The 25,300-nt window shown below is 46.5% G+C and overlaps 1 protein-coding gene across 2 annotated transcripts in view; it reads right to left on the bottom strand.

Moving 5' to 3' along the window:
• LOC126524520 (monocarboxylate transporter 13-like) overlaps positions 1–25,300 on the bottom strand; it is a 156,169-nt gene that overhangs the window by 16,656 nt on the left and 114,213 nt on the right. The window contains exons 2-3 of one of the 2 annotated variants that reach the window (XM_072287349.1): positions 21,547–21,612; positions 16,995–17,243 (exon numbers count right to left, since the gene is read on the bottom strand). In XM_072287349.1, coding sequence (XP_072143450.1) covers positions 16,995–17,223 — 229 coding nt within the window. In that variant the 5' untranslated portion in view covers positions 17,224–17,243; positions 21,547–21,612. The remainder of the gene's footprint in view (positions 1–16,994; positions 17,244–21,546; positions 21,613–25,300) is intronic. The other variant, XM_072287350.1, reaches the window with a different exon arrangement.

The raw sequence follows: 25,300 nt of genomic DNA, 5'->3' as shown, positions 1-25,300 counted from the left end.
GAGAGCACTACACGACCGTTCATATTTGCCCGCGACGACTTAAATTTGAGTACAGAAGGGACTCAGCCCGTTGGTTTCCCACATACTAAACAGATCATTCACGGCTAGGAACAACCACCGGAAGAGCAGAAAAAATAACGTATGCAGATCCGACAACTATGGCATCTATTGTCTTCTGTTTCTTATGGGGAAATTTAGTTAGGAACCGATTTACCTAAAATGCCTCAGCTAGCATCTTTCTCTATATATGACGGAGCTTTTATTATTCCGCGAAGGAAAGGTCGCAAGCAGTTCGCCGCCAAACGTCATTTGTGTTTGCAAAAAGTGTAACCGCAAGGCCCAATGTGCAAGGCCGATCCAAATAGGTCGCGAAGCTTTAGGTGAAAGGCGGTTAGGAACAAATTGTCACCGATATCAGTAAGGGTGGTCGTTGGAACAAGGACTGCAGCGCAACTACGTCACCAGGCTACAGGCATGCCGGAAGAAAAAAAAAACGTTCTTTATTTAAAACCACACGCAGTTTCATTCATTCAACAAAATAAAATACCTAGTTAATTTTATATACGCGTAGCGATAAAAGACAACTCTATTTTACTTTATTATTATCAATAAATACTTTTTTGCAGCGCCCAGCATAAGAGCACGGCCGCTATCACTTGCAATGCAATGAAGCTCTTTAAATGGGCTCAACGGCACGCTCGTAAAATTCACCTTTTGCAATACGCCCCCCTTACACGTTGTGTTGTTTTGCTTGTCGACGTATGTCTGAATTAGGCGGCGCCGATAGTTTCATCCCGGTTCAGTCAAAAATGGTGAGTAATTACAACAACAATATATTTGTTTGCTTCTTGGGAGGTCGGTTTGGGGAAGGCAAGGAATACACGGCAGGGCAAAGCGGCGCATCAATGACCTCTGCCAAAAATTCACGTAATTTTGTGCAGCAACAGAATGTTCTAAACGACTATGCCTTCACCACGTCTTCAGCTCTTCAAGGAATGTGACTAGCTGTGCTAAAGCTCCTCTCATTGATTCTCCTTGTGGATTCCCTGCGAAAGACACCTTTCAAGCTAAAAGCAGTGCGGGGAATCTTTCTTTATTTTAAGCTAGTATCGCGCCGCTCAAATACTCTTATTTTCAGCGCCATTGCAATGCAAATGTCTTTCGAACTCTTCTTCATTTTGATACGACTCTGTCATCTCTTGCCACTCTTCGCATTCGTCTTTCGCCGCAGTTCACGACGACAAGCTCGAAACGACCGGGCATAGCACGGGCTTTGGACCCATTCCGAAACCAGGAAGTGCTCTGCCGCTGATTAATCGTGAGCCCTTTCTAAAACGTGTAAAGCCTCAGCTGTCGCTGGTTTCTGCAATCATCTCTCGGTCTGCGATGACATCACGATACTAGAACCTGCATCACCTACAAAACAAAAAGGAAACTGTCGGCACGTCACAGCAGCTGCTAGCAAGGCGCCGTAAGCGGTGCGATGTTGCTATGGAGCACGCATCATTCCCTTGCAGAAACGTATCACAGCAGTCATTTGGGATTATCGTCCCGCAACCTCTGACGCATCTGGCCACCACTGTGGCAAGCACGTCGAGCGTCGATAATCGCTCGCTTCTCCAAACCCAGCGTGACGACAGTTAGCATTTTTCATCAGTAAAACACAACGCGCTAAACAGCATCGACACCTTCCCCAGTTCGAAATCCCATTTCATTACGGCGCACATGGAACAAGGGCCTTCACCTGCCAAAATGCAACTATTGGGGGACACTGCGATATCCGTCGGTGATATTTGTTCGCCGCTGCAGAAGCAATCCTCAAGCGCCTTGAAGTACACCGTGCATACAAATACTGCCTCGATGCGCAGAGGTGTACATTCGGTGCTTTCAGTGAAGTCTCAAAGGCGATGGATAAGTTGCATCGCATGTCAGCACGCACTTTTCCTCTGCAGTGAGACCGCAGAGGCATCAGATATTTGTACAGCTAAATTTAGTCCCACGACGGCGGTATTTTTAAAGCGAAAATTCATTTGGCTACCATCGCATGGTATCGCCTAAGTCTGTCTGTCTGTCTCAAACCATTTTCCCACCAACTTAGCTCACTGAGAAATAAATGGTAGAGCATCGGGCGTCTCTGCCTCCTCACCTCCTCACTTCGAAATTTTTCCTCAATCCTAAATTCTTCAAACGTACCCTCTCGCTTTTAAAAATTTGCGTCAGGCTGCTTGATGATTCCCGCGTTGTGGGTATGCACTTTAGTTTGGACAACATCATCATAATCAAGACAGACACGCTACTTCACCAATATCCATTTGTGCGCATGCGCAATATTATGGAAACCATCATGCCATACTGTGGCAGCCACCCACAACGGGCGATTGACCAAGAAGTGGGTGGTACATATCGTGCTAACGCCGACTAGCTTCTTTCAGATTATCACTGCGTGTTCATGATGTTCATACTTTTCAGACTACGGCGCATACCCGCAATGAGGGATCAGTCATGAAGTGTATCCGCGGGTTCGTTATTATGATAATGTCTGTACTCAGCCCAGAAACACAGCAGTTGGCCATGAAGCGGGTGGTACATATCAAGCCAACGCCAAACGCTCTATTGTGATAAGGCAGTCTTTTTGAACCGAAACCATGCCGTAAGGATCAGTTGCTTCCCGGACAGTTACCAAAGTTCTTCATGTGGTACTAAATATAATAATTCCTCAATGTTCACATACATTGCAAAGTTGGCTCCCGGTAATCCCATCCTCAAAGTCTGCATAAGGCTATCCAAATGCTTCAACACAAATGGGTCCTCTGGTGCGAGCACTTTGAGGTTACGTTGAAGAAAACTCAGTGCCCCTCAATTCTATAGAGAAGCATGACAAGCGAAGGCGTGTATGTGGGCCCCTTAATGGCGAACTGCACCTCCGCCGCAGGTCAACCCGGTATTCCACTATCATCGAATTTGGTCCACGTATGGGGAGCGCTCAACACCTGCGTCACCTCCCCGGCGGGTCGGCCCGGCATTGCACTATCTTCAAGATTTTTTTTTTCTACACGTGGACACGGTAGTGGGGAACGTACCCCTTAACATCTTCGATGTAGAAACACTGACGTTGCACTACCAACCATTTTTTTCCTGCTATTGTGGCTCGGAAGGGGCACAGTGGCATGTTGGGTTTTACAGCAAAAAGTACCTTGAGGCCCTCGCATTTGCATCAGTTGACGTGCTTCCACAGTGCTTCTAGTTTCATGTCATTCAGAAGAGTAATTGCCCTAGTCTTGACATTCCCAGGCATGGCGTGTCCATTCGTGTAAAGTCTTTTTTTCTTATAACTGCAAGCAGCCTTTTCCTTGAATTTGTGCTTTGGAAGAACCACTAAACCGTCTTCCTTGTCGCTAAGCGTCAGTTCAAGGTGAGATCTCCTGAAAAAAAAAAAAGCTGCGAGGCCTCGTAGAACCGAGAGGTCATCCGAGGTACCTTTCGTCGATTGGCACCTCGGATCACGCAACCGGAGAGCCATTAATCCGTTTCGTCGATGGACGATTTGTAAGCAATCTCATGTCGCGATAAGACGCCTTAATTATGTCACCTTTACTTTCGATTCGTTTCCCTTCTTCTTCACCTCATCGTGCTTTCCGACGATAAGGAAAGGTAGCTCGTCTTCTGCGATAGTCATGCCACTCCCATCCCTTTAAAATATCCAACTTACGCCGGACTATCAACGCAGTGCCGGTGATCAAGCGCTGGGCTTTGGGCGCCCAGCATCGGGGGGATGAAACCGCAAGCACTAATTTGACCACCAAGAAATACGCACAACTAGGACTAGAATGCCATTTCATGGTGACAGATAATGAAAGAAATCATGCATTTATTTTGTTTTTAGACAAATGAAACGAACGGATTCAGCGCATAGAAGCCGGCCACGACTCGCCCTTGCCTTCCCGTGCGAAGGCGGCCTACAGCAATGGCACAGCAACGCCTCTGGCGGCTGCACACCATAGGAGCTCTCTCACCACACGGCTTCCGAGATTGCGCGCGTTGGTTGGTGTTCCTCAGGTTGTCCTATTCCGTGCACTCCCCAGAAAAAACGTGCAGTGTGGTGTGGGCGGCCAGCTGCACCGAAGTGGCGCTGTTAGCCCAGCTCTCTGGCGCCCGTGAAGGCGGCTGTAGAAGGCAAACCGCGCGAGATCCAAGCATGAACATTGCCTCTATTTTCACGATGTTGCAGGAGAGTTTCACAGATTATCTACCTGGCCACTTTCCATGTCTGCCACGTGCTCTGCCTCGACCATTTTGCCGCCATAACCAGTAAGCATTTTCGCGCTGTTATTTTTCCCTCGACGTTTTTTATCCTCACTCATTGAGTTTGCAGTATCTACAGACCGTTGTTATTTTGTGCTTATTAACATTTGTTTTAAACAAACCATGTGGGAGTTCACACACCATTCATCGTCTGAACTGGCAGCTTATCGCAGCAGCAAAGTTTACTTATTGCCTGCCTAGTTTTAATTTTTCACTTTGCCTTGTATTTATTCAGCAACTTAATGGCAATTTTCGCCTTCCAATACCTACTGCGTAATGCAGTTATATTCTTGTAATATTTACCAGTGTCATACCTTGCGTACTTTTTCTCTTTTTTGTTTCATGTTGCGTTTTTTTTGTGTGTGTGCAGATGATGCTTTCGTTACGGAATGCTTTGTTTCTTTAATTTTACCTTGTTGAATAACGCTTGTATTTTGTTGATGTAACTCTAATCCACCCTTACCCCACGTGTTCGGGAACGTAGATACGTTAATCAGAAATATGTTAAAGAACTCATCAACGCTTCCGCTCTGTGGAGAAGGACAAGCAGCGAAGATGTGGCGGGTTTTACCTAAATCGATGCATCAATGTACATACATATATTATTATTATTATTATTATTATTATTATTATTATTATTATTATTATTATTATTATTATTATTATTATGAAAGGACACAGAGAACAAATACATCTTTGGACTTTGTAGGGATTTAGGCTTGTTCTCTACACGAAGTAGTGACGTGTGCAAGTACCGCCGCATGGCAGACGAGAATTCCACAATATTTACAACTTCACTGTGAACTACGTATTTCTTTAAAGTAGATGAACTCGGCGTAATATTAGAGTAGTCTTAGCGGCTAATTGTACTATAAATTGTTTCGGGATAGTTGCGATGAAAACCCGCCGCAGTTGCTCAATGGCTATGGTGTCGGACTGCTAAGCACGAGGTCGCGGAATCGAATCCTGGCCACGGTGGCCACATTTCGATTGTGGGCGAAATGCGATAACACCCGTGTACTTAGATTTAGGTGCACGTTAAAGAATCCCAGGTCGTCCAAATTTCCTGAGTCCCCCACTACGGCGTGCCTCATAATCAGATCGGGGCTGTGGCACGTAAAACTCTATAAGTTTAAATTTATTGTGCAGAATGCCACCCTCAGTGTTGCTTATTTCGCTCATACTTCCAGAAAGTGGCCTCCCTTCTCCTCTGAATTGAATTGAATTCAGTTTATTCTGCAGCAGCAAGGTTGCGAGGATGACCAGACAAAACGGTGCAGGTACCAGATTGAGGGGAACCTGGCGACCTCGTACACAGGGCAGATTCGTAGCGGTTAAACAAAAGCAGACCTTATACTTAATGCATAAACTTCATACTAAAAGAGAGAACAGCCATGGTCAGAGTTATAAACGAAGTCATGCTGGAAAAATTTTGCACAGCTTTAAGAGATAAAGTCATAGTAATGTAACAAAGAAAAATAACATCAACTGATCACGGCAGCAAACGCTATCATACGAATATATCGCGTCGCATTTTTAGAGGCAGAATAGATACATTAGGACCGTTTCTCTTTCTTTATTCGATGTAAGAGTGTCGGAAAACAAAACTGTAGCATTTGGCCACCGTAGTAAGTTCTGCTTGTGTTAACATTCCATGGTTCTAGCTGACGTAATTTATTTCAAAATGCGCTGCTGTAGGGATGCCACATTTGTTAAAGTGGGATCATTCTTAGATTTTCCAATTCTATATGAGCGACAAAGCCTATATCTGTACCAGGATTCAATTTTAATAGCTCTAAGCTTTCAAAACAATTGAGCCGTGAGGCGAAGATATGGTGCCTGGGAGAAAATGCGTATTGCTCTTTTTTCCAATACTGTCAGTTTGTGCGTGTTCTCCACTGGAGTCGTTCTCCAAAGAAGAATTCCCTACTGAACTAAAGAAAAAAAACATTAAACTATATAAAATCATGTTAATGGATATGAGGAGGTAATTACAATGGTGACGCATAGTACGTATTGCTCTAGACAATTTCCTTACTAAGTGATTTACTTCACAATCCGTTGATACTGTTTCGGAGAAATATACGCCAAGAGATTTGAGAGACGCTTTAATTCTATTTCAGTGTTGTTTAAATTAATCGGGGCTGCAGTTAAAACTGTTTGTTACGTGGATGAAAGAGCAGTGCCTTTGTTTTTCTACGTTAATCATAAGGTAATTGTTTGTCGCCCATATGTGTATGTTTGCAACTGTTTCATTGGCTCGTTTTGACATATTAGAACCTGAGTCACCATCAAAGAACAGGCTGGTGTCGTCTGCCTGAAGTACGGACTTTGCGGACGGATCAACATTGGTTACTTGATTTATATATAAAATGAAAAATTACGGGCCCAGTATGCTCCTCGGCGGGACTCGTGTTTTTACATGTTTCAACACGCAATTGTCCCCAACTATATCTACGTATTAATGCGGAAAGTTGGGCGAGTTAGTATGGGTTTAGAATGGTAACAGCACGAACAAAACGTTGACGGAATAGAAGGACATATGACGAGCGCGTACTCACAACTACGTTTACCGAAATACACACATCAAGGAACATAAGCGACACAGGTGATCACATGGCACAACGAGGAAACTGATATCTATGTGAAGGTAGGACGTAATAAGAGAATGAGCTGTGCCTGCAATGCCGTAACGATCGAGTTCTTCAAGTAAAACGTTGTGAGAAAAATCTTGAAAAAAATCAAGCACCCTTTTGTTTTTCTCAATTTTTGTAATATATATATTCCTTTTTAGTCAGCAGAGTTAATTCAGTGGACCTCTTTTTACAAAAACTAAAGTATGCAGGACTTATGATAATTAACTGATCAGTAAATGAACAAAGCCGTGTCAAAATTACCTTTTCTAACAATTTTGCACAAAACTGGGAGCACTGATACAGGGCGGTAGTTTGAGAGATTATTTATGTGGCCTATATTGAATTTTACTGTCACCTTTGCCGTCTGCATGCCAACCGGGCCTTAAGATAAACAAAGAATAAAAGGTACTCTAAACAAGTTGTAATTGTGTCAATAACAACTTTTACCCGCACTATTTAAATGCCACATGCATCAGTAGTTCTGCTGTTATTTAGCGACAAGAATGAAAAAATAACTTTATGCTTTCTAACCTCCCTTAGGGATATTTGCTGACAATTGAGCGAGTTCATATACGAGAGGTCGATATTATCGGATAGCTGACCAAGGGACAGAAATAATTCGTTAGAAGCGTTAGCAAGATAAATCCAGTTTAGTTCAATTCTATCTTTTAGAAGCGTAGTCGTTTTTTCTCGCGTGGCTCCAGTTATTGATCAGAGTGTCCGCCAAATTTTATCAGAGCTTCCTGCCGATGAGTTGAAGAGAATAAAGTGATAACGTTCCTTAGCAACCCTCAATTGTTTCGTGACGTAGTTTCTGTATTCCTGAAATACTTTCAATGCTTCCGGCGATTTAATTTGCATGAATAAACTGTAGAACCTGTGTCTGAATTATTAGCTTAAGCATATGCTTATCCATCCATGACTTGCGACATTTTTGGTGGGTTTGAACGTTTTCCCCGGAGAACATGCACAGCATCTTTTCATAAATGTTTGCATGAACTTGTCATTAGCCACATCCACTTTTTTCTCTTTATAAATATCATGCCAAGAGACACTGGCAAGGCAATCTCGGAGTGCAGACAACATACTAGTACTGATGAGGCGGTAAGAAAGCGTTTGATGCGGTTGTTCTTGTTTTTGAACTGTAGTGGCAATGAATATGAACACAGGTAAGTGATCACTAATTGCGTATGTTAAAGCACCACTTTTTCCAGAAGACATGCCAAAGTTAGTTGGGAACAAGTTCAACGCAGTCTCACTTGTTGCGATACCACGCGTAGGCGATGTAATAACATTGTGACAGAGATGTACATCTAAGAGAAATTCCAATTCTAGTTTCATGTCATTCTGAGCAGTCATATATATTTAAGTTACCTCCAAGAACTATTTGATAATTGTTGATTTACTGAATTCTAACAGTGAATCTAAATCGATAAAAACATCACATAATTTCGTGATGGCAACCGATGGCAAACACAGAAAATCAGATTGCTGCATTTAACAACAACAGTTTCATAGTGCTCTTTTGTGACACAGAACTCAGAGAGAAGCTCAGAATTAAGTAAGTCTGAAATTAGCATTGAGATACCTCCACCACGTTGATCAGCGCGGTTCATGTAAGAAGATTTGTAGCGAGAAAATTATACGCATCGTCCTCATAAACAAACCATGTCTCCGAGGACATGACATTACTAAATTGTCATTCTTTTTGGCCCAAAAAGCAATCAAGTTCGTTTCTGTTGTTTTTGTCAGATCTAAGGTTAAAATGCATTCTACTGCAGCAATTCGAACCGCGGCTTCAGATGATTGTACATAAGTCAAATAAGTTTACTTGGTCCATGAAAAACGGGACAGTTGAAAAGATAGGTTAGCTATACAATTGAGCTTCTACACAGTTTATCGAGGGCAGCTGTGCAGCGAATGACAACCACGGATTCAATCAGTTTGTATTGAACAAGAATTTTCCCGTTGCCATGCCACGTCACGTGATAATCGTTTGCACTCGCCCATTCTCTCCCGCGGCGCAGCAGCTGTCGGTTCAGTGCGGCCATGTTTTCACAGATGGAAATATTTCTGCTCATGTTTCGCAAAGCACTGCGCTTTTCCATCCAACTGTCTCGCAGTGACAGCTGTGAAAATCGCATGATATTTCCGGGTACTTGGCTTGCCTCGAAGCCAACCCCTGTACCGCCTCAACGTCACTCACGGCCAGCTCTGACGAGCTCACCAATTTTCATACGTGATTTAGCTTTGTTATGATGTGTTCATTATCATTTACCGGTATTCCATGCACTTCAACACTGAACTTCCTGCTGCGCAATTCAAGGTAATTTACTGTGGCTGTGATTTGCCGAATGCCGCTTTGGATTGCATAGTTCTCGAATTTAGACACTTTTTTCATCAAGCTGGTGATTTCCTTTTCCTGGGCAACTTGACGACTCAGTATTTAATCATGTTTTTTTTTCTTTTTGAGACACTAGCTGAATCGAAGCTGTCACGGCAAGCTTTGGGATCGCTGCCTCGTTTGTGTCAAAAGTGTTCGTTAGCAATCTGGGATATACGGCATACCATGCCAATAGTTATATATTTGCAAGTAAACGTCGACTATTGCTTTGTTTTCGATACTCCGATGCCGTCGGTGTGCACGCATAGAGTGCAGTTTTTTTTTTTTTTTGTCTGGGTGTAGCGGAAATAACTACAACAAAAATGTCGGAACATTTCAGTTCCTTATTTAGAGACCAAGATAAAGTGCATAGGGGTTCAGTGCAAAAACAAACTGTCATCAGCCTTTGTTTCAAGAAAAAAAGGCATGTTTTTAGTACTTCGTCGGTAGTTCTCATAAGAACATGGTCAACATTCAGCTCACGTAATGTGCAAGACAGTTTGCACCAGTTGCAGGGTAGCTAATCAGAATATCTTCCAGTCAACCTCTTTGCCTTTCCCACTCCGTTTCTCTGTCGCTCTTCCTCTGTACAGCGTTTGTTTTTAATGGATGCTTGTGCTGCTGACCCGAGCCACTGCGTGACATGTAAGCAAATATGAATACCTAGGGCTTCATATTCGGTTTTTCTATAAACTCAAGCCAGAGACCAGTTCGCCCTGCTTCCTTCGTGCCTGGACCATCTGGCATTGCTGCAGAAGGCAGTGTCGAGGTGTGTTTGGCGTTTCCGGAAGCATTCGGCCAGGAAAGACGACTTAAGGACACCCTTTGACGTCGTTTTGTGAATTTGTCAATTCTCTTACATATTTTTTCTTGTATCATAAAACGCACCGTCTTCAGCCTTCAGTATGAATGAATGAATGAATGAATGAATGAATGAATGAATGAATGAATGTGTGATGTTTACTGGCGCAAGGGCGAGCTATGGGCAAAGAGTGCCATGCCAGTGTTAATGGGCTTGCAGTTGAGGTATGATTTCTATGTGGTTGATGTGACGTGGCTGTAAAGGGGCCTTAATAATAGTCGCTCTAAAGTGCATAACATCTATTTGTAATAAGATTATGGCGATGACAAATGACCGAAACTATGAGCGTTAAGATACATTGCGAGGTAATAATACGTTGTACAAAATATGGTTGATACTAAAATTTGCTAGAGCACGACTACCTCATTAGAGCCCTTGAAACACAAGGGCCTGTAGGCATGTGCTATAAAAAAACATTATCACGGCAGCGTCCTCTCGGAACAGGATGCGCTATGCATTTAATGGGATTATAAAATGTAGGGCAACATGATTCAAGAAATCTAGGACTGGTTTGGTGTTAAAAGGCAGTTCCTTACCAAGAAACATAGCCGGGCGAAGACGGATGCAATAACGGTATGCAAGAGGAAAATGTTTCGTTCTGTCAGCTTCGGCTTCCCGACACTCAAGGAGCACGTGGAGGACTGTCAGCTTCTCACCACATCGCACCACATCACCAAATCAGTTCAACGGTTTGTCATTTCATCGAAAAAGTAATCCTCTCCAGTTTCCTTATACAATCTCGCACCTCACGATAGTATTAACATAGTATTATAGATACCTAGGCGTAACGTTGTCCAACGATATAACCTGGAGGGTGCTTGTCACTTGAGTGATATCATTTGTTAACAGAAGACTTGTATTCTGTGATGTGTGGTGCGCGACGTGGTGCGGGGCTCGGGACGGTCGAGAGCAGACGACGCTGAGTGCACGCGCGCCGAGCTGGAAGGAGGAAAACGACGACGCCGAAGAGCGCCCGGCACGTGAACGCGCGGCGCAGGAAAAACAAAAAGAAAAAGCAACCAATTAGAAAAGACCACGGGGCGTCGGGCAGCCAATCAGTAAATGCCAAATCGGCCATACCACAAGAAAAAGCGTGGTGCGCCGGCAGAAAGGGGGGCGACACGCAAGAGGACACGCAGGGAGACGCCGGGGAGACGCCAGGAGAGTCCCAGGAAGCAACGGCAGGAGGAGGTCAACCACCGGAGCGGGCGTTGAAGACGGGCCGTCGGGTTCCGGACCCGAGCCCACCAGGACTTCACCCGCCCGGGGCCTCCTGCCAACCTGTTCCTGTGCGTCGCCCGTCTACCTGAGCGTGCCGTCAGCTCCTCAAGGCCGGTGAGCTTTTGCGCCAGTGGGCAGGACGAGAACAGTCGGGCTTCGGGCCCGAGTTCTGCGCCAGCTGCCCGGCCAGAACGCCACCCCCGTCTGCCGTGCCGCCTGCTGCCCGAGGCCGGCTTTCGAACTTCAGCGCCGTGGGCGAGAGGGGAGCAGTCGGGCTACGGGCCCGAGCTCTCTGCCCGGCCAGAACGCCGCCGCCGTCCACCCAGCCGCCAGCGTTACCTCGCCTCGCCAGAGCTGGCGCGCTCCCGGCGCCCGGTCGGTCAACCTACGCCACGACCTTTGGTGAGACCGGCGCCACTCCTTCTGCCAGCTCGTCGCCGCGTTGCCGCGTCGAGACTGCGACGCGTCCCCGCCCTCGTGGCAAGCCCGGACTCGCGCCCTCGCTAAAGCCCTAAGTGTGTTCCTTACTGCTATGTTTTCTTGAATGTTTATTTTGTGCATGCTTTCTGTTTCGGTCCGTTTGCTTTTTGCCTTTTTTATTTTTGATTAAAGTCTTTGTGTGTGTGTTCCAACCAACGGCTTTGTCCTCAATCGGGTTCTCGGAGGCTCCGCCTAAGAGAACCATTAAAACATTGAGAACACGAACCTTGGCCCCATAAGAGTGGCTCGTCACAAATTGGCGTCCGCGACAGGACAAAGCCGTTCGTTTGGATCCTTCTTCTAGCGGTTAGGAACTATGGCTAACACACAAGACTTGTTAGCGTTAGCCGAACGCATGGGGCTAGAAGGTGCAGAGTTGAGGGCATGGTTGGACGACCAGGAAGCGCGTGCGCGAGAAGAGCGCGCAGCGGAGCGCGAGGCTAAGAAGGAGGAGCTTGCGCTTGAGGAAAAAAATTTACAACTACGGCTAAAAGTCGCAGAGGCGGAAGGCGCATATGCGGGCAAGACACAGCCTGAAAGTAGTTTGTCTGACTTAACCACCGTCGCCCAGCGATTGGGTTTGCATGGGGAAGACTTGCACAGGTGGGTGCAGGACAGGTGGCTGTTAATATGCGAGAAAGCTCAGAGGGAGCGCGACAGGCGAATGGCAGAGCAGGCAGCTGAGAGGGAACGCCTGGAGGAAGAGCTTCGCAAGGTGCGCGTTCGCATCGAGGCACTCGCGAATGCTTGCTCCGAAGGGACGAGCTCCATTATTGAGGATGCAGCACAGCAGTGCAGCGGCGCCCCAAGGGTTCCCTCCGACATGGCCTCAGGCCTCGGCGACCAAAAAGGGTCTCAAGGCGAGACAGTGTCTCAAGGAGAGACACCTTGTAATGATGCCATTGTGGGCATAAATATTGATGTTTGCTCACGAAGCAGGGAGCAAATCGCTTCCGTATCTCAACCGGTGCTGCGCGAGCCCAGCGCAGGCGATGACTGGCTCGTACATGGTTCCGAGTCGCCGTGCATGGGCCTGGTTGAGAAAGGTAGAGCAGAGCAACCCCTACAGGCTAAAGATAGCACGTTGGAGGGTTCGCATCATGATCAGGATGAACCCGAAAATATCAGGGCTCCTGTGGAACCGTGTTTGGTTCCCCCAAAAAGTATTCAGGGGTCGTTAGTGCGTCCCTCGACACAAACTGTTTGTGACACTGTGGGCACTTGGAAAGGCTCAGGCCTGGGTACCACATCATCTCAGGGCTTTGAGGATTCAGTAAATCTTTTGTCTTATGCACTCCTGTGTGGTTCGACCACTGGCACTGATGCGGCAACCACGCGTTATAATGTTCACTACCTTAGAACGCAGGCAGTGATTTGGTCGACGCCATGCAAATACATTAATGCCTGGAACGTTATGGCCACAGACGGGCCAGTGTACTCTAAACAAGAAGACAGATGTCTAGTCCGCCTCATGTGGGAGAGGGTCACCTGAAGGAGCCGATGCTTCGCTTATGGCTCTTCACGGACTTTTGACCTCGGACTTCGTGACTTCAACTTGATTGTTTATAGAGTGTGTCGTGATAGCCTGTGATGCTACAGTTTCTTTCTTTTCAGTTGTTGTGGTTTCTTTGAATTGTGTTTTCCTTTAACCTTTTTATCTGTGTGCTCAGTGAACTGTGCCACTCTGTGAGCTATGCATGATACCTCACAGTGCAATCTCGTGGACAGACCATGACTGTTGTGTTATGAACTGTGTCGCGCACTGAGCGGCAGTTTTTCCTCAGAAAAACTTGTTAAAAAAGGGGCTTATGTGATGTGTGGTGCGCGACGTGGTGCGGGGCTCGGGACGGTCGAGAGCAGACGACGCTGAGTGCACGCGCGCCGAGCTGGAAGGAGGAAAACGACGACGCCGAAGAGCGCCCGGCACGTGAACGCGCGGCGCAGGAAAAACAAAAAGAAAAAGCAACCAATTAGAAAAGACCACGGGGCGTCGGGCAGCCAATCAGTAAATGCCAAATCGGCCATACCACAAGAAAAAGCGTGGTGCGTCGGCAGAAAGGGGGGCGACACGCAAGAGGACACGCAGGGAGACGCCGGGGAGACGCCAGGAGAGTCCCAGGAAGCAACGGCAGGAGGAGGTCAACCACCGGAGCGGGCGTTGAAGACGGGCCGTCGGGTTCCGGACCCGAGCCCACCAGGACTTCACCCGCCCGGGGCCTCCTGCCAACCTGTTCCTGTGCGTCGCCCGTCTACCTGAGCGTGCCGTCAGCTCCTCAAGGCCGGTGAGCTTTCGCGCCAGTGGGCAGGACGAGAACAGTCGGGCTTCGGGCCCGAGTTCTGCGCCAGCTGCCCGGCCAGAACGCCACCCCCGTCTGCCGTGCCGCCTGCTGCCCGAGGCCGGCGTTCGAACTTCAGCGCCGTGGGCGAGAGGGGAGCAGTCGGGCTACGGGCCCGAGCTCTCTGCCCGGCCAGAACGCCGCCGCCGTCCACCCAGCCGCCAGCGTTACCTCGCCTCGCCAGAGCTGGCGCGCTCCCGGCGCCCGGTCGGTCAACCTACGCCACGACCTTTGGTGAGACCGGCGCCACTCCTTCTGCCAGCTCGTCGCCGCGTTGCCGCGTCGAGACTGCGACGCGTCCCCGCCCTCGTGGCAAGCCCGGACTCGCGCCCTCGCTAAAGCCCTAAGTGTGTTCCTTACTGCTATGTTTTCTTGAATGTTTATTTTGTGCATGCTTTCTGTTTCGGTCCGTTTGCTTTTTGCCTTTTTTATTTTTGATTAAAGTCTTTGTGTGTGTGTTCCAACCAACGGCTTTGTCCTCAATCGGGTTCTCGGAGGCTCCGCCTAAGAGAACCATTAAAACATTGAGAACACGAACCTTGGCCCCATAAGAGTGGCTCGTCACATATTCTTAAAACTTCATCTACGTCAAGCGCCACCAAACCTAAAATTGCTTGCCTACAAGTCACTCGTACGCTCTAAGCTGGAATATGCCTATGTCATCTAACCAACTGTCTATAATCACTAGAGAACCGTGCCACAAGATTCATTAATTCATGCTATTCATACAATTCCAGTGTATCATCGTTAAAAGCAGAATCCGGCCTAACAACCCTGGCATGTCGGCAACGTATTGTTACGATGTACGTATTCCATACGTTCGTTTACAGCTCACATCATCATCGACCCTACATCAGTCCTCTCTTCACTCCGCTTTGGTCATCCCCTTCATGTCGCCCGGCCACCTGCGCACACTAGCACTTCTGCCTCATTATTCTTTCCACGCTCAGCCTCGGACTGGAACGGCCTTCCAAACGACATCGCCCCATGCACGTTTTTGAACTGTATAATTACCGTATTTAACAGCGAGCAAACTTGTACCTAAATATCTTTTCCTTGTATATTTAATTTCTTCTATTTGCTACCAACCCCTTATGTAATAACCCCAATCCGGGGGCCTTTAAGGTAATGAAGTGAAGTGAACTGAGTTTGGTCAGTAAAAGCGCCTCTGCGTGTTACATGCATCTGAATAGGGAAATTGGATTTGGTTTGCTTTGGTGTGAAGGTATAGCTTTACCCAACAGACGGTATCAGCCAAGGGTGCGTTTCAATTCTGACCAGTACCGGAGACCATCTATGTAGACAGCTAAGGAGACAGCCGGGACAGCTTCGAGGCCATGTAACCGAGCGCGTTTCGAGCAATCTGGGAGTCGCATGGAAGACGCTTCTGCGACTTGACGCCACCTTGCGGCGACAAGGCAAAGTTGAGAAAAGGACGCATTATTTCTCTATCTTAAGTCTCATTTTGTGGACCTACGAAAAACTCGATGTAGCCTACAATGAGAGCGCATAATTGCGTGTCTAGCTTTTCTCGGGCGCAGACAATCTTCCTGTAGGCTTTCCAAGCGTCCTGCTAGCCGCCATCCTGTTTGGGCAGGAAAGTAGCCTGCATCGCTTTTCACTTCGATGCTGTCTTCATTAAGCCGTGTACATTGCCATCTACGACGAGTATTGGAACACAGCCCATGAGTTGACTTCGAGCTAAAGCTTCTTCATCTTCTCTTCCTCTTCGCTGACTGCAGTGTGGTCAACCACACTCAGTCCGGATCAACCTGCCTGCCTATGGTTCACCATTTCCTCTAGCTCTAATTTAGAGTGCACTATACTTTCTTCAGCAATAGCTTAGGCGGAAATAAAAGCGGGAACAAAATTTGCGTTACCTATCCGATGTTCTAGATGCAAGTTCCAACATAGATTAGGAATGATGTGAAGAGCAATATATTTATCGCAACTGACAGGCGGTAATGAGGTGTTGTCAAGCAATTACGCATGCTTTGAGTGTAAGAGCGGCAGGAAATAAGCATGCTTTCACGTTTAGCTGTGTCAAATGTCAGAATTTATTTATTGTGGCACTAGGGTCCCAACGTGATTCTTGACAATCATTTAGCAGTATTGACTCTCGGGATGAACGGAGTTCAATAGATTTTGACTAGAGCGATGGAAAAGACCCTCGCATCCATTACGCACTCTTTTTAATTGAATATATCTTTAATTCCTGCTTCCCACTAGGGAGAAAAAAAATTTTTTGCAACTCATGTTCGTATGACCTAGGGCGTTGTAACTTTGAAGTTGATGAGAAAGCAACTGTTATAGTAGAGATACTTACATTTGTTTCTCCTTTTATGTTACGAACACAACAATGCAAATGTTTAATTCGTTTTTCAATAAGTTTTGTGCTTCGCCGACAACATTATATATTAGGTAGTAGCATTTGTTGAAAGTTAGGATCTTTAGACAGTACGAACAATTAGCTCTTGATTTATATATAGCATGCTAATTTAGCCAGGATAACATTAGGCAAAAATCATTACTAAATCTTCATAAGGTCGTCGTTCGTTTCATGGTCAAATTTCCAGCGTGACATTGAGAAAAAACAATGATGCTGACAAATCGTCTTTAGGTTCTGCAAACGTTGTCTCTATGTGATTAAGTTTACCTTCTACTAAGACGCCCGTAAAGACACGGTCCTCTAAGTGTAGGCGGCAATTGGTTTGTCCTGTAGCGGTGACATGGCAACAGCAAATTTGTAGCACCATGCGATGCACGCAACTTACCCGAAGAGCTTTGCGCGATGACCAACGTGCTTGCGAGCCAGGACACCCTCTCATGGCTGACGCCGTACTTTTCCCTGAACAGCACGGACAAATACCCGTAACAGGAGCTCACCATGACCAACAGGAATGCAGACAGGGCTACCCCGAAAGGGACGCTCCAGCAGCGGTCGAGCAGAGAACGTCGCCGCTCCGTTTCCACCGACGTCGATGATGCGTAGTGTCCGGTCATTTCGCATCAGTTATGCTTGCCTGTAAAACGGCGAGACGAAATGCTAAAGAAAAACTCGCTGCCCAATTCCTGTCAGAAAGAGCGCCAGTTAAAGCAGTCCGGGTTTGTCGGCGCCAGACTTCATCAACCGTTTAAAGGGTCGTCTTTTCGTATTTGGTAGTGATTAGGCGCTAGTACTGCGAGTTCCCTAAAAAACAAATAATCACAGCAGGCATGCTAGAACAATGGTAAAATTGTTTCACGTCATTGTCGTGCACTCTTCAGCGAAATAAGAGACATAAGCATTCCTCTTTGCCGCGCAAACAGGCGATCTTTCTTTTCCAGTGAAGTGCCCTAGCGGCAAACTGCGAGAGTGGTGAGAGTGCAGTGCAAATCTGCCTGTTTTTTTTTTCTTTTGTCGTCTGTTCCAGTACGCTAAAACAAGAAAGGCAAAGCTACTTCCGCTCTAAACAGCTGCTTTTACTCCAATGTGATTCGCGCTGCGAACAACTTGGCACTGGCAAAATAAGAAAAACCCTCGCGTGTCCTTGCCAACAATTCGCTCATGCGTGCTACTTTTGTGACTTACGAGATAATGCTGTCTGTGAACGAAGCTGGTAATGTCATGTGATGCATTCGTACGATGAAACGCCAGGTGCGTGCGCGTGCCTCATTTGCCCCAACTGGTTACAAAGGCCCGCCTCGACTACCAACTTCGGTTTCAAATGCTTGCGTTACGCTGTGGGTTCAGTGCCGAAGCAGTTCTCACTAAGTCCGTGAAAAAAAAAAGACAACCATTCTGTGTCAGGCCACGAAGGCTACTGTGGGTTTCTTTAGATAAAGTTAAAGTTATGTACATATATGCGATTGTGGCAGTTCCTGAAATATTTTCTTGGGACCGTACCCAAGTTATCATCATCTTATGATTAGTTACCTCCTGAACTTTAATTTATGTATCTTCTCCCCATCTTTTCCTTACATTTACCTCAACGCTGAGTAACACGCTACAACACAGTATTCCAGGTCAACCTGCAAGCTTTTCTCTTCTAATAAATGGTTCACAGTCTACTAAATAACGGTTTGATATTGTCACGTGATATTGTCAAGTTACCCCAAACGCAGGAAACCAAGCACTAGTCCGAGACGGCCGAAAATCTCAGAACAGAAACGCGCGATAGCCCAAATCACTGCTTTCTTTCTGAAGGCTGGCTCGTAGCACCTAGTGGCATTAGCCGACGCCCCCCCCCCCCCCCCTGGGCTCCTAAAAGAAGAATAAACCACAGGTATCGTCCGGATGCTTGCCAAAGTGGCCATCTCCGACAGACAAAAAGAGTGACAGAACACAATCTGCCGGCGCAAGATGTAGCGGACAACTTTGAATGTTATCAGGTGTGGAAACCATGCATAAAAATATTACAAAGGTAGACAGGCTCTTTAGAATACACTAAAGTGGATGAAGGGCGAAGCCTGTATGCTCACGGGACGTTCATTGAATTGCTTTCACATTCGCATTCGAATATGTTGTTGATGCCTATTGTTTTCTCTTTACTTGTTCTCTTTCTCGGTCGCCTAGAAATTTCTACTTGTTCTGTGCGACTTGTGGGACCTTAGAACAAAGGCGGCAAGTCTATGAAGACCACTGAGACAGGTGCGCAGGGCCATTGAATGAATTTGTTCCTTTTTTAACATAGCGCATGTCGCGTAGAACTCGCATTTCCTCGTCATACGGTTACAAATCTCCTGAGCACACACCATCATGTAGTCGCCGCGGCGGTATTTCTGGTTCCACGGACATTACAGAGGCCTTGTGATTCGTGAAATAGCATCCGATATGGTTGATATGTTTTATGAAACTTCCATTTTGGATCGTGAAGTAGATGCACCTTCCTGTAATCGTTGGCGCGACTTGCTTTCTCGTCGCAAGGCCCAGAACTAAAACGGTTTCCATGCTCTTGACAAGTGCTGCATTAGACTGAATGTTTTGGTGGAAATCACTGGCCATAATCATTCGGCGGCAGTGCACGTTGAGTGGCATGTTTCGGACGATGAAGTTCCTGCTGCTTCTTATGACAAATTGGGTTCCAAGTAAACGCATAATACCATGAAAGCCGCCGACATTCGTATTGCACGGATTTCGTCGATCTCAAATTGACCTTCAGGTCCACAACTGTTGCTTGTGCTGCATCTTTAACATAGATGGCTATGCCTGCTGCAGTGTTGCCATACCGTTGTGCGCCACACAAGTATCGATGCTCTTGGAACTTCTGGCACCATACTCGTTTTGTCAAGCACAGAATGCGTGCATCCATTAGGTTGATGTCATGCTTAATGTCTTGTGGATCTTTTGCCAGAGATCACACATTGAAGCATGCCACTACCATGGGTGTTTGACTTGCTAACTCACTGCATGCTTTGATAACGGTCTGTAGACGATGTTTGTTCAACCTTTAGAACTCGTCGGCGAATTCTCTGTCGCGATTTTCCTTGTCATGGTAGAATTCGAAGTCTCCCACAAAAGATCGTGGGTTTGAGTAACTTCATGAAAAATATCTTAATCAGCCGCACCTTATTTGATTATGATGATACTGATAAAATGTTTTCATTGAAAGATGGCTCGAAGGCCTATTATTTGCAATAGGGAGCGGATGAGCGAGGTGTATTTAGAGCAGTCCTAGGAGCTGCGCGTTCATGGCGAAAGCAAAGAGCGAGTCCAGAATTTCCCTATCGGAATCCATTGATTCAGTTTACGGTCTACTTCACTCCTCGCCCTCAGGTAGTGGTGCCACTGCTGAGCGTAGCGCTGGCTCTCCCAGAACAGATGGTCTGTGAATGGCCGCGTGGCCATACCACTGTCGGGGAACCTGTATGGCTCCTGGGGTGGTACGCAGCGGCTGTCGAGGGTCTGGGTTTCTACGACGGAAGGGAATAAGGAGACGGCGGTAGAGGGTGTCTGTCCTGGCGTGGCCGGTACTGCCGCCACCACTTCAGCACATGCAGTGTGAGGAGGAAGCGGGGCCGGAGCCTATGCAGCCGCGCCTGCCCTGACCTGGGGATGACGACGGGAAGTGGGTCTGGGTATGGTGGAACACTCGCACGGAGTTCCCTTTTGCGTCGGTTGGCTATTACCTTCAATTAATCAGTCTTTTTTTTTATTTTAGTCTCTCGCATACAAGACAGAATGAAAAAGGTGGCAAGAAAAAAAGCTGCGTCTTCTCAGCTTGACTGAGCTTCTGCCATCCGTACACAGGCAACATACAACAAAATACGTAGGCAGGAAATGAGCCTACAGAGAAGTATTTTTCTTCTTTTAAAGCTTCAAAAGTACACAGAACATTTGTGTAACATAATACGAAACATTAAAGCAATAAATACAACCAATACAAACAGAAACAAATCAAGACACGTATTAGCTAATTACCATGAGCACTAACCCGACATTATATCATAATACCATAACCACTATTGAAACATCTTAGTATAATAGATCAAGAGAATCTATTCAGGCTACAAAGTTTTTGTTTAGGCTATACAGAAATCGAATACTTCTTTATTCGTTAGTGTTAGCATATCTATATCTCGTGTGTAGCATGCGTTTTAACGTAAGTGGCACTGTGTACCCGCCATGGTTGATAGTGGGTATTGTGTTGGGCTCCTCAGCACGAGGTCGCGGGATGAAATTCCGGCCACGGCGGCCGTATTTAGATGGGAGCGGAATGGGAAAACACCCGTGTACTTAGATTTAGGTGCACGTTAAAGAACTCCAGGTGGTCAAAATTTCAGGAGTCCCCCACTACGGCGTGCTTCACAATCAGAAAGTGGTTTTGGCACGTAAAACCCCATAATATAGTAAGTGGCACTGTGAGTCGAACCCTTTCTGTACCATAATGTATGCGAGAGAAGGTAATTTCAAATGGCGGTTAGTGCCTAAAGGCATACAACGCTATGGTTCCCTTTAAACTTGCGAGGTTTGCCGAGTTCAGAGCTTTTATATATTGTTAGTAATTTGTGAGCGTAAATTTTGTCCGATTTTATGATTTTATGCTAACGAAAAGTGGATCTGTGTGTTCTGTATTGAAACAGGGCATTATCAATAGACCGTAGTGCCTTTTTCTATATTAATGTAAGTTTATGTAGGTTTGTAAGTGCGGTGCTTCCCCATACTGCTGCGCAATAGTACAAGTAAGAATAGAACAAAGCCCAGTGCAGAGTAATCTTAACATTAACCGCAAGAATGTGGTGACAATGATTTACCCCACTGGCAGCTTTACTGAACTTAGTAGGCTCTTTATGTGCTTATTCCAAGACATGTGCTCCATAACAAGGACTCCGAGTAATCTTACTGACCTTTCAATGGTGATTTGGTAAGGACCTAGCTTGGGTTACGCACCCAGTTGCTATTTCGGCAGATCTCTGCGGAAGAAACAGGACACACTTCATTTTAGATTCATTTAGGTTAAGCCTATTTATTTTGTACCCCACATATAGTTGCTGACAAAAAACCGTAGCTTTAGGCAGTATTTATTTCATATTTATTTCTATAGGGAGTGAGCAATCGTCTGCATATACAAGATAATGGCATTGATCATAAATTCGTACTATATCGTTTATGTAGAAAAGGAAGAATATTGGGCCTTAAATGATTCCTTGAGGAACTCCGGATACAGTGGGCATCAGCCTGTATTTATGTTTGTTTCATTCGGCATGTTGTAGGCGAGAATTTAAATAGCTTTTGATTAGTTACAAAGCAATTCTTCTAAAACCATAGCATTCTAATTTATCCAGTAGTATTAAATGGTTGGCTCGATCGAATGCCCTAATTAACTTCGTCTTACTACCAAACACAGCGGGTTCGAGTCGCCTTCGCGATATCAACTGAAATACAAATTGGAGATCTGGCCGGTTCGCCCATACCTCTATATTGGGTCATGGGTTCTAGCGCCTTAGTTAAAGACAATGGTGGGTTCGACTCTCGACGTTGGCGATGGCAAATATAATCCGACAGGGGGGTATGGCCGGTTCACCTACATGTCCATGTTGGGTCGTGGGTTCGACGACCACTTTATTAACTTCGTCCTAATTAAAGCCAAAGGTTATTGGAAAACCAGTGAGAAGTTAGCGCTCATGATGTCACCTGTCCCTGTCCCTTCATACTCATACTGAGTTGCGCTAAAGCAAGATAACAAAGCTCGTGGGTCCGACTCCCATGAAAGGTCGTTGGATCGACTCTCGACGTTGGGGATAGCAATTGTAATCCAACTTGGAGATATGGCTGGTTCGCCCATAACTCCAAATGGGTTCGACTGCCAACAAAGCTCGTGGGTTCGACTCCCTGTGAGTTTTGTTACCATCATACCAGACGGCATAACGCCAGACATCTCTTCTTCGTCCGAAGAGCTGTCTAAGGCTTTTTGCCCTAATAAATCTCCTAAAGTGAGGACTAAGAGGCATAACAGCGTAGAGACACGGCTTCCGTCGAACAGCCTAGACAATCTCCGAGTCGTGCTTTCGACGTCGGGGTGACATGCACCATTCAGAAGAACCTAATGGCTGACGTCACTAACGTGACTCGACATTTTGTATGGTCCAAAATGGCGACTGAGCCGCTTTTCAGGTAATGGTGGACCAAAGTCTACACCCAAGCTTGATCGTCTGGGTGGTATACGACTGGTCGGTGGTGAAGGTTGTAGCGTTTGTGAAGCACGCTGAAGCGTGAATCGAACGTCCAGACGCTGGACTTCAGGCGGCACGGACGGATTGTCGTCACTGGAAAGTGGGACTTGCAGAGCTCGCTGTATTTTGTTGCGGACGAAGTTGGAGATGGACCCAACATTAGAGTGAGTTGGGCAGTAAAGGCTTTGCCTCTCGTCGCACAACACGTGACCCGACAACGTCGCGGATCGAGTCAATGTTGCCTTCGACAGCTCCAATCGGTTTCATCGCTGAGGCGACACTGCTTGCCCGTTGTACTAGTTCAATCGCTGCGTCGGCCCTTTTCCATTGCCGCATCTTCAGTAAAAAAATTCGGCCACAGCCTTTGGGTGACTTCGAACGAGGCATGAAATACCTGTTCCTCATCTTTTCACATTAAGTGAGGAGCTTTTGTAGACTCTACAAGAGGCACGTCATGTGCTCAACCTGCGCAGTCACGCTTTCGCTTGACATCTGGATAGGAGAATGAAGTGCCCACACGGATCGTTCGCAGCGAGCAGCGTTGATGAAGCTTGCCCGCAAGAAACAGCAGAACTCGCTCTGCAAAAGAAACAGCTGTTGTCAGTTCTCGTGCCACCTGCGTGTGCCGCTGTTCAGGCTAAAGCAAACGTTCTTCATATTTGTCATGCCATTCCATTTTTTGAACGCAGCGACGTTTTCAAACTGAGCTACCCAGTCCTTAAATAAATTAAATTATGTGGTTTTACATGCCAAAACCACGATCTGATTACAACGCAGGCCGTAGTGGGGGACTCCGGAAATTTGAGCCACTGGGGTTCTTTAACGTGCACCTAAATCAAAGTACACGGGTGTTTTCGCATTTCGCCCGCATCGAAATTCGGCTGCCGTGTCCGGGATTCGATCCCCGCGACCTCGTGCTTAGCAGACGTGCTGGGCTGCTAAGCACGAGGTCACTAAGCAACCACGGCGGGTCTACCCAGTCCTCCACGCTCTCGGATGTGGAACCATGGAACGCTTCTGGCACTCGTCGGTTCTAAAACGTGCAATGGTTCCACGGCGCACGTTCAACGCCGTTTACTGTAGTAGCCTATGTTGCCTGCGGAAGAAGTCCAAGCTCGGGAGGGGTTCTCAGATTCTTCAGGCCGTCCGGTGGATGAGTGTCCTTGGCCCAGAGCTGACCTTCTAGTTTCAAGGAGGTGCTTGGAACATCGGATGGAACTAGCCACTTAGCCGACCACTTTGTGACTTCCACTATAAAGGTATAGAAAAGGTGCTGCGCATGCAGGAAAGCGAGCACTGGCTTAAGCTGCCTGGAAATCCTCGCACAAATGCACTTGCTGTCCCAAACTGCTTCTCTCGTTATGAAGGCTGGCTCACAGCACCTAGTGGCAATACAAAAACCCCGAATGGAGCCCAAATATACTAAACAAAATGTTTCTTGAGAAATTACTTCAGCGCCACTAGCCGTAGCGTAGGTAGGTTGTCTAGCACCAAGGGCCCATGGTCTTCTGTCAACCTCCCCCCCCCCCCCCCTGGGTGTATTAAGGAAGAAGAGGATATCAAAACTTTCCGGGGAAAGGGGGGTGACGTTTCACCGGGATATTTCAGCACCAGCACAGCCGCCTTGGATACCGCAAATGCCCCGCTCCCCTTCGCTTTCCCTCTCAGTGATCGCGAGTGTAGCAGGTATACAAGCTGTTTTATTTTCTGCACCAAATAACACAGGGCCACGCTGATAACTTGTGATAAGCTCATTTTTGCATCTCCTGTCAGCCAATACAGATGCGGCATTGTGGAAAATATACCTGACAAGTAACAAATATATTTTAATGAAATTTTAATTAGCCAGTTGAGAGGCAATAATTCGTTTGCAAAACTGAAGGCCGACAGTCAGATATTGCTCGAAAACAACTTCACAAAAATCGTCGTCGGTACTACGCCGTGTAGTAATTGGGCTGTGGGCAGCCCTGAACCCAAACAAAAATTAGATAGCATTAGTGACGCTGATCTCCCCACTCCATTAGAAAACCCCACCTGCTTGCCTGCTGTGCGGGCGTCAATGCTATGGCAAGTAGGAGGTCTCTTCATTCTTATCCATAAAGTCCTTCTTTATTTGCTGCTATCGGTAAACGTGATTATGCGAGCTGCAGTACCACCGCAAGGTTGGGAACGGAATAGAGCACGCTTGGCATCGATTCCTCGCATCACCAGGCAAAAAAGAAAGAGAAGGCCGCTATAAAGCCCGTGCAAGCTAAAGCGTGAAATACTGTTGGTCTGCATTCGCGATGGAGAAAATGTAGATATCAACGTCACTGGTGCACCATTTCATATTTATTTCGGTACTGTCATATTGGGCCACCAACACTGCCAAAGTACTGTAGGCTCTAACACCCAATACGATTTTGTTTAGAGAATAAATGTTTGTTCA

The sequence above is a fragment of the Dermacentor andersoni genome, chromosome 3, assembly GCF_023375885.2.
Source record: "Dermacentor andersoni chromosome 3, qqDerAnde1_hic_scaffold, whole genome shotgun sequence".
NCBI classification, from domain to species: Eukaryota; Metazoa; Arthropoda; class Arachnida; order Ixodida; family Ixodidae; genus Dermacentor; species Dermacentor andersoni.
The sequence above is the reverse complement of the archived record's forward strand: the minus strand, read 5'-3'. Positions and strand labels throughout refer to the sequence as shown.